The 10,000-nt window shown below is 34.8% G+C and overlaps 1 protein-coding gene across 4 annotated transcripts in view; it reads right to left on the bottom strand.

Moving 5' to 3' along the window:
- The window catches only part of LOC137624743 (uncharacterized), a 412,156-nt gene that overhangs the window by 315,549 nt on the left and 86,607 nt on the right, over positions 1–10,000 (bottom strand). For 3 of the 4 annotated variants that reach the window (XM_068355708.1, XM_068355695.1, XM_068355700.1), the window contains exons 5-9: positions 9,709–9,874; positions 8,569–8,702; positions 7,112–7,213; positions 5,480–5,696; positions 2,889–2,992 (exon numbers count right to left, since the gene is read on the bottom strand). In XM_068355708.1, coding sequence (XP_068211809.1) covers positions 2,929–2,992; positions 5,480–5,696; positions 7,112–7,213; positions 8,569–8,702; positions 9,709–9,874 — 683 coding nt within the window. In that variant the 3' untranslated portion in view covers positions 2,889–2,928. Of the gene's footprint in view, positions 1–2,888; positions 2,993–5,479; positions 5,697–7,111; positions 7,214–8,568; positions 8,703–9,708; positions 9,875–10,000 lie in introns of those variants that run through there. The other variant, XR_011040759.1, reaches the window with a different exon arrangement.

Consider the following 10,000-nt stretch of genomic DNA (forward strand, 5'->3'; position numbering starts at 1 on the left):
CACAACCAATCACTGATAAATGTTAGCCAAGGTAAATTACCGTAATAGTAATGACTTGTTTCCTACTACATCATACTACATTTTTAAAACACTCCTTGACCAAGTTCTTTGGACATCTTTAATAAGAAATTTGAAAAAAGTACCACTCTTGAAGAATATGACTACTTAACACAGATGATTCACAATATTCAATTCAGTGCATGGATAGTATGTACAGTAGAAAAATATCTGATTTCCTTTGAAACTCAATACTAAAATACAATTTTCACATCAAGAAGGATATTAAAACAATGAATTTTCAACATCTGATGTCCATTATTTTGATATTCATTGGTATCACATACAATCAGATCAAAATGAAACAAAGTGAAACACACAAACGTGATGGATTTAAAGCAAACATTAAGACTGGTTTAGGCAATGAAAACTTTCATTTTACTCACACCTGGTTGCCCTTGGAATGCCTAGGCAGCCAAGCAATGTTAGAACATTGCAATTATAATTTTTTTACACTTATCAAGCAGGTCCCACAAGGAACTTAGATTTGTAACTCATCTTGTAAATTAATTTTCATTATTAAGCTTATCGATACTGTAAAGAAATGTTTTAGCTGAATCTCCCCTAAATTACATGTATTTAAAAAAAGTAAATATTAAAACAAGTCAAAAGATGAATTTTGACATTTAAGGATATATATTAAAAAAAAAATCAATGCTTCTCTTCTAAGGTATCTTATGCAGAGTATTTAAAAAAAAAGTAAATATCAAAACAAGTCAAAAGATGAATTTTGACATTTAAGGATATATATTAAAAAAATTCAATGCTTTCCTTCTAAGGTACCATATCTCTTAGACAATCCTTACTTGGACACATGGGTTCCTTCAAGTGATATTAAAAGTTAGACATACTATATCCAAAAGCTTTTCAAAAATTCATTTAAGAGTTTCATTAACTAAAAATTACATTCAACAAGATCCTTCAAGCTGAGAGTACTGTTATCTTCAACTCAAGATATTGTAAAATATATGTTTGAAGTAAAAGAAATTGGTCTCAATACCATATATATAATTTTCAGTATACTTTGGAAGTAGAATAGACTACAAATGTTACGTACCATACAAGTATACAACCAGGTGTTATAGAAAAAATGAATCATTACCATAGGTGACTGTCATTATAATTATTATTTCATATCTAGGAGTCTTCCCTTAGAGATATTCAAGACAGCTCATTTTAAGGAAAATTTATATGATAAACGCTCTCTTCTTGTGTAGAATTCAAACGATGCTCGACACTTCAAGGATGTTTCTTAGATTTGTTGAACTTTGGTTTAAGACTTCCATGAGTCTTCCCTTAGAGATATTCAAGACAGATCATTTAAAAGAAAATTTCTAATATGATAAACCCTCGTTTCTTGTGTAGAATTCAAACGATGCTTGACACTTCAAGGATATTTCTTAGATTTGTTGAACTTTGGTTTACGACACTCATGCTTTAAATCCATCTCAAATAAAGTTTATAAAATATGAAAGGTGAGCACCATGGAATATCATGGGTAGTGCTGTTTAATAACACTTTTTATCAAGTTTGTGTGGCAGCAAACATTAATTCCTTAAATGAAAAGTGCAATTATAACAATAATCTATATCAACTATAGATAAATTAGTAAACAAATTAGCTACATATAAACATATTGCGTCCTCGATATTACGTGTCGATTGAAGAAATAATTTCCATTCAAGTTCACTTCAGTGAAACCTTACATTTTAAAAGACACTGTACTTTACATGAAATAGATCATAGCAAATACACAATAGGCCTTAGCATACTGGAAAGAAATGACTTTGTATTAAAGATCTTAATACATGAAACTCTATTAAGATATGAAAATATCTAACTTTCACTTATGGACGGAAGTTATATTTACTGTACATCGATCTCTCAAGCAATTTACTTTACGTAATGTCACATTCAAGATACAGTGTGCCAGATGTTCTGTACAAATATTTTACAGTATCAGAGTTAAGCAAAAGAACATAAAATGAAAAAGTAAATGATGACACATTAAATTACAAAGTTTCCACATTAGATTCCAGGTATCATATGGAAACAGTCTTCTTCACATCTATTAAAACTGTCTAAAAATAAATCGTTGGCCACTTGAAGTTAGCATTTTGCATCAGAAAATTTATTCAAAGCTCAGTTTTTACCATACATCAAAAACTACTTGAATATTTTATCGAAAGATGTGATGAGCATGTCGACTACGGGGTTCCTTACGATGGGATGATTTCCTTTTCATTTTGCCTTTTGATTACAGTACGACATCAATCGATGCAAGAGATGTAAGATGCTGAAGTTATGTGTGATGTTTTAAGAGGTTTCCTAAGGGCAACTTCAGACCCTTGGCCAGGCCAACAAGACTTTCTCTAATGGAACTGTTACCACAGTTCCTTGAAGCCTGAAATGCAAAAATTCATTGTTCATAATAGAATTAATTATTTCTATACTCACCTAATATAGTCCTAGCTCCCTTCTCTGATCTAGGTATTTACCATTTACCTTAAAGTCTTAAGTATCCTATTGTTTTACTTTGATATCACCGCCCCTCTATTGGAATACTGTGTTTATATGGCAGTGGCATTTAGATCACTTGGAATAGCCAAACAATAGTGGTAATTTTCAGCCTCAAAGCTGAAAAATATTCAACATACTCTGGACATCATTAGTCAGTAGGTCCGATAATATGAGCCTCAGGTGAATATAAATATGATAAATTTTATCAAAATAGTGTTTATATCTATAAGAAATGCAAAAATTCATTGTTCATAATAAAATTAATTATTTCTATACTCTCCTAATATTTTCATAGCTCCCTTCTCTGATCTAGGTATTTACCATGTTTTAAGAGGTTTCCTAAGGGCAACTTCAGACCCTTGGCCAGGCCAACAAGACTTTCTCTAATGGAACTGTTACCACAGTTCCTTGAAGCCTGAAATGCAAAAATTCATTGTTCATAATAGAATTAATTATTTCTATACTCACCTAATATAGTCCTAGCTCCCTTCTCTGATCTAGGTATTTACCATTTACCTTAAAGTCTTAAGTATCCTATTGTTTTACTTTGATATCACCGCCCCTCTATTGGAATACTGTGTTTATATGGCAGTGGCATTTAGATCACTTGGAATAGCCAAACAATAGTGGTAATTTTCAGCCTCAAAGCTGAAAAATATTCAACATACTCTGGACATCATTAGTCAGTAGGTCCGATAATATGAGCCTCAGGTGAGTATAAATATGATAAATTTTATCAAAATAGTGTTTATATCTATAAGAATCTAAACTTAGGTTCACACTGCTGACCTCCACATTCTTAATGGAGGTGAGATAGTAAAGGAAATACTTAGTCAAAGTCCACATAATTTGAAAGAGATTGTGACTCATACATTTAGCTAAAGCCAACCAAAGCTAAAAGAAAAAGTTTGGGCCGTAAGATCCATAAACGAAAGTTCTTCCAAAGATTTAAAATGAGCCATCTATACATAATGTAACACTACACCTAGATTACAATAAACAGATCTGACAGGTTTCTCAATTGCAAAGGACCTGAGAACCTTTGTGATAATACCCAATACGGATAAATCTAATTTAATATGTCTGCACATAATAGCCCTTGATAGAAGATAGATATTTTCCTTTCAAAAAGAGAAAACATTAAACCTAATATTTTCAAAACTAGTTATAGTCATCGAAATATTCCTGGATTTTTACCAATCAAAATAGACATTCCAATATCTCTTGATACAAATTATTGGTACACTGCCTTATGGAACCTTAGACAATTTAAAGGGCATTAAAATATCCTTTCCTCTGAGATTATTTTAGTCAGTTTCAATTCAGTTACATGTAGTGCATGGGAGTTTGGGTAAAGTGACTATAATACCAGTTGTCTGAAAAGATTGATCTTGTAATCTCGTCAGACACTGCAACAACAGAGGACACAAATCAATAAATTCCTCTCTCAGAAAACAAAATCGAGCCACCAAGCATCACCCTGCTGTGTTGAGATACCTGGAACTTACTCATCACTGCCCAAATCACTCAGAATGGAGGAAAACATACAGGTCCATATTCAACCAGCCCTGTGATAGGACCATCCACCTTCCATGCTAGGGGATCGAAACCAGAGAGCTAAACACCTCCATCGTCTTGTTGCTGGAGGTTACAAACATGTCAACAGTTGGTATTCCTCACCTACTCCAAATCTTTTGACATACAAAAGGATGTAGAGACAATTCATTTAGCAGCACAGTCATAGTTATTTCATGCGTAATTGATATGTTATTACATTTACTTTCCCTAGAATGAACATAGTTAGAGTAAAAGAATTATCCCATCAGATGCATACAGGAACAAAGTACTTTGCCCTGCTTCTGAATGTAAAACAGTGACATAGTGTATGAAGGTTTCCAAAACTTGATAAGCTGGAGAGCTTTCCCCCTACCAAGATATATTAATTGAAATGAAGGTCATTGAGTTCTAAATGACTGACGAATTCTATTGGCACTTCTACTGGTCCTTCTGTTAGTCCAAAATCATGAAGGCCTATCAAAGCTCTGAAAATCTTCCCCTGGAGGAATAGAGGAATACATAGTCTTGAGAAGAAGGGATGACAGGACGATAGTGAGAAAGGACATACCTCTGAGAAATCTACATAAAAACTAGTGTACCTTATTGCCAAGCGATAAACCCCATGAACAATTAACATTGGATTACATAGGAAAGCTGCAAGAGGAAATTCAAATCCAATATTAAATACATAGAAAAGATGCACGAGGAAACTCAAATCCAATATTAAATATGGAAAATAATTCATTTTGGGAATTTTCCTCAAATAATCCTCCCACGAGATGAATTGAGTCTATATATAGCCTTTAATGGCAAACCTGATTACATTGAATCACTCAAAACTTCACTCCTAATAAAAAGTAACAAAAATCATCACCTTCAAATATATTTACTGAGAGTCCTAAATACTACAAGTTGAACTTCAAATAGTCGTATACAGTATAAGCAAAAGCAGTACCTTAATATTATAAGCCGACTTTTTCAAACAGGTACACCATATATGTGCAAAAGCACCATTCATAACAACAATATCCTCTGTACCATGACCTTCCACTATCTTGGGTTAGAGATCTCTTGCTTGAGGGTACACTCTGGCACACTACTGTATTCCATCTTGTTTCTCCACTTGTTATTTTGAAGTTTTTATAGTTTACATATGAAAGATTTATTTTAATGTTATTATTGTTCTTATACTTCCTTGGTTCCTTACCTCACTATGCTATTTTCCCTGATGGAGCCCTTAGGCTTATGGCATCCGGCTTTTCCAACTAGGACTGTAGCTTAGCAAGTAATAATAATAATATTCCTTTATAAAATAGCAATAACCAAAAAACAATATTATAATTACCTGTTGGGCTCTGTCATGAGGATGACGGTTACAGAAGCAGGGGAGATTACTCCATGAGAGGGATAATGATGACTCTTATTCCCCAGGAGAGCTGACCTCTGGTTAGTCAACACTCTGGCAACTGCTACCCCACCACCAGGAGCCAGCACTTTCACTTGTTGACCTGGTGACAGCTGGTCACCTCGGTAGGGCAAGTATGGACGGTTGCTTGGATAGCCTGTAATTAGGGATTGTCATTATTCAATGCTTTATTTCATAGATTAAAAAAAAAGTGTAAATATTGTATTTAATATGGTAGGAACTGAAGTTGCTTAGGTGAGCCTGAAAATGAGAGTATCTTATGTTTTATATCATTAAAATATTTTCTTTATAGTGCTTGATATGCAAAAGAACTCAAGTATCGAGCAAACTTCACTGATTTCTCATTGTTTCCAGTCTTTCAAATGCAAAAATAGTTAAGTTCAGATATTTTACATCCAAATCTCTGATTTTGTATTTCCCCATCAAATGATTTTGCCTCTCAGCCCTGATTCTGCTGCCCAAGTCCCTGACTAATGCCTCTGTTATTATTTTGTATGGCAGTCCCTCCTTCTGCATCCCAGTTCCCAACCCTAATTCTGCCTCCCTGTCCTTGATACTGCCTCCTTGTCCCTGATTCAACCTTCTAGCCCCTAATTATTCATCTTAGCTCTAATCCTGCATTAACCTAATCGTGCATCTATGGCTCTTATTGTCCCCCTCAGCAATTGAATCTGCATCTCAATCCATGATTCTACATCTCAATCCATAATTCTACATCCAAGCCCCTGACTCCACATCGAAGCCCCTGACTCCACATCGAAGTCCCTGACTCCACATCGAAGTCACTGACTCCACAATCCAGTTCCTGACTCCACAATCCAGTCCCTGACTCCACAATCCAGTCCCTGACTTTGCAATCCAAGTTACTGACTCCACAATCCAGTTCCTGACTCCGCATCCAAGTCCCTGACTCCGCAATCTAGTCCCTGACACTGAAATCGAGTCCCTGACACTGAAATCGAGTCCCTGACTATGCAATTTGGTCCCCGACTGCAACCCAGTCCCTGACTGCAACACGATTCCTGACTCTTCAATCTGGTCCCTGACTCTTCAATCCAGTTCTTGATTCTGCAACCTGCTCCCCATCTCTGCAACCCAGTCCCTGACTCTGCAATCCAGTCCATGACCCCGCAATCCAGTCTTTGACTCCGCAATCAAGCCCTGATACTGCAATCCAGTCCCAGACTCCACAATCATGCTCCTGACACTGCAATCCAGTCCCTGACTCTGCAATCCGGTTCCTGACTCGGCAACACGGTATATGACTCTGCAACACGGTATATGACTCTGCGACACGGTTCCTGAATCTTCAATCCCGTCCCGGGCTCTGCAATAAAGTTCCTGACTCTGGAATGTAATACCTGACTCTGGAATCATGTCCCCAATTTTGAATCTCATTCCCGATTATGCACCATAGCCCCAAATTCTGGGCCCCGTTCCTCACTCTGCATACCAATTTCTTATTCTACATCACATTTTACTTCCAAACCTATAATCTTCCATCTCGGCATCACTCAACAAAAGGATTAAAAACTGACTTCGGATACTTACGCCTAGCAGCCTCACTGTCGTCCCTCCAGGTGCTGAATTCCTGGTGGGACCGGGTCCGTCTTCGACTATGGCGGTATCTTCTGCTGTACCTTTCATCCCATTCTGGAAAATATATTCATTTAAATCTACTAGTCTTGACTTAGTCTCCTTCATAGGAGACTTTTTTGTGCGGGGGGGGGGGGGGTTCATTTTGTCTGAACTAAGAGCTAACATACACAAGACCTTCAGGGTTTGATTGATTGCTCGTTTGATCTACATAAAAATTCAGTTGCTCATTTGACCTTGCCTATCTCAACACTAAAAAATTACCATCTTTCATCATCATTGATCAAGGAAAGCTTAGAAAGGATTGTTACGTTAAAACTAAACTACCAACACTTAAAAACAATATTTTTACAAAGGAAATTGTGTTTGATTTGATAGATAAATATGCACACTAACATAATATGCAAGCCTTCGTATGTGCAGTTTGGAGTTTTCTTGCTTGAGGGTACACTCGGGCACGCTATTCTATCTTATTTTTTTCCTCTTATTATGTTAAAGTTTTCATAGTTTATAGAAATATTTGTTTTGGTGTTGTTACTGTTCTTAAAATATATTATTTTTCCTTGTTTCCTTTCCTCAGAAGGCTATTTTCCCTGTTGTGTCCCCTGGGCTTATAGCATCCTGCTTATCCAACTAGGGTTTAAGCTTAGCAAGTAATAATAATAATAATAATAATAATAATAATAATAATAATAATAACAATAATAATAATAATAATATACACATACTATTTATAGTCAGTATTGCTAGAGGAAACTGGTTATAGCATAGCTAGTAATAATAATAATAATAACAACAACAACAACAACAACAACAACAACAACAACAATAATAATAATAATAATAATAATAATAATAATAATAATAATATACACGTACCGTTTTATAGTCAGTATTGCTTGAGGAAACTGGTTGTAGATTAGCAAGTAATAATAATAATAATAATAATAATAATAATAATAATAATAATAATATACACATATCGTTTTATAGTCAGTATTGCTTGAGGAAACTGGTTATAGCTTAGCTAGTAATAATAATAATAATAATAATAATAATAATAATAATAAAAATAATAATAATAATAATAATATACACATACCGTTTTATAGTCAGTATTGCTTGAGGAAACTGGTTATAGCTTAGCAAGTAATAATAATAATAATAATAATAATAATAATAATAATAATAATAATAATATACACATACCATTTTATAGTCAGTATTGCTTGAGGAAACTGGTTGTAGCTTAGCAAGTACTACTACTACTACTACTAATAATAATAATAATATACACATACCGTTTTATAATCAGTATTGCTTAAGGAAACAGGGCCAACTATCCAATATAAACAAATGAACCCTTACTCATTAATAATTGAATTCAAGTATTTAATATATGATATTCTAACCTGGTTCTATTTGAATCCTGGTGGTAGACACCTGTTCAGCTTCATCGATAAGAGAATCAGTTGATCCACCGCTGTCGCTTTCGTCAGCGATACACCATTCTCGCCAGCTTACACGTTTTCCTTTGCTGTTGTACCTGCGTAAATAATAATAATGATAATAATAATAATAATAATAATAATAATAATAATAATAATAATAATAATAATAAAAACGATCTACAGCCAAAGACGAAGAGTGGTGTGCTATTCCCGTAGACTTTATCAAACACTTCCCCGTAAATTTATGAATGAAATCCACCGTTTTACAAACCATTCATGAATCCCACACAGGTTTACTCCGATAGTAAATTGTAGTAAATTGGACATTTTCCTTGACCGTGACCTTTGACCTTGACATTCAAAAATTTAACCATTTCCATCTTTTTACATAACAGTTAATCCCTGCAAGTTTCATTATGATTAAAATTGTGGTCACGAAGCTGTTCACAAACAAACTAACAAACACACACAAACAGGAGGTAAAACATAGCCTCCTTCCAACTTCGTTGGCGGAAATAATAATAATTATGATAATAAATTGTATGTTTTGCTTGACCTTTGACCTTGACATTCCAAAATTTAATCACTTCCAATTTTTTACGTACCAGTTAATCCTTGAAAGTTTCATTACGATTAAAATTGTAGCCAGGAAGCTGTTCACAAACTAACAAACACACACAAACAGGGGGTAAAACCTAACCTCCTTCAAACTTCGATGGCGAAAATAATAATAATTATGATGATAAATTGTATATTTTGCTTGACCTTTGAACTGGACCTTTCAAAATTTAATCATTTCCATCTTTTTACATAACAGTTATTCCCCTTAAGTTCCATTACGATTAAAATTGTGGGCCAGGAAGCTGTTCACAAACAAACAAACACACACACAAACAGGGGGTAAAACATAACCTCCTTCCAATTTCGTTGGCGGAAATGATAATAATTATGATGATAAATTGGACATTTTGCTTGACCGTGACCTTTGACCTTTCAAAATTTAATCATTTCCATCTTTGTACATAACAGTTAATCCTTGCAAGTTTCATTATGATTAAAATTGTGGCCAGGAAACCGTTCACAAACAAACTTAACACTTACCCGCCCACCATAATATCAGACGCCGACTGGGCGTGTGCTGGACCTCTAGGGGCGTGATTGTACGAAAGTGACGCCTTGGCTGACTGACGGGGGGCGGATGGAGAAGAAGAAGCAGGCTGTCGCAGGTCAGGAAGGCTGGAAGCAGGTCGAACCCCACTGGCTCCACCTGAATGAATAAAAAGGACCTTCACTTTATAGGACTAAATGATAAGAAAGACATTGTTTATGAAATCTACTGTTTAATAATAAATCAAATAGCAGAAAAATGGTAAGCAGCTCATCTAGGAGAAGG

The sequence above is a fragment of the Palaemon carinicauda genome, chromosome 2 (assembly GCF_036898095.1).
Source record: "Palaemon carinicauda isolate YSFRI2023 chromosome 2, ASM3689809v2, whole genome shotgun sequence".
Classification (NCBI taxonomy): Eukaryota; Metazoa; Arthropoda; class Malacostraca; order Decapoda; family Palaemonidae; genus Palaemon; species Palaemon carinicauda.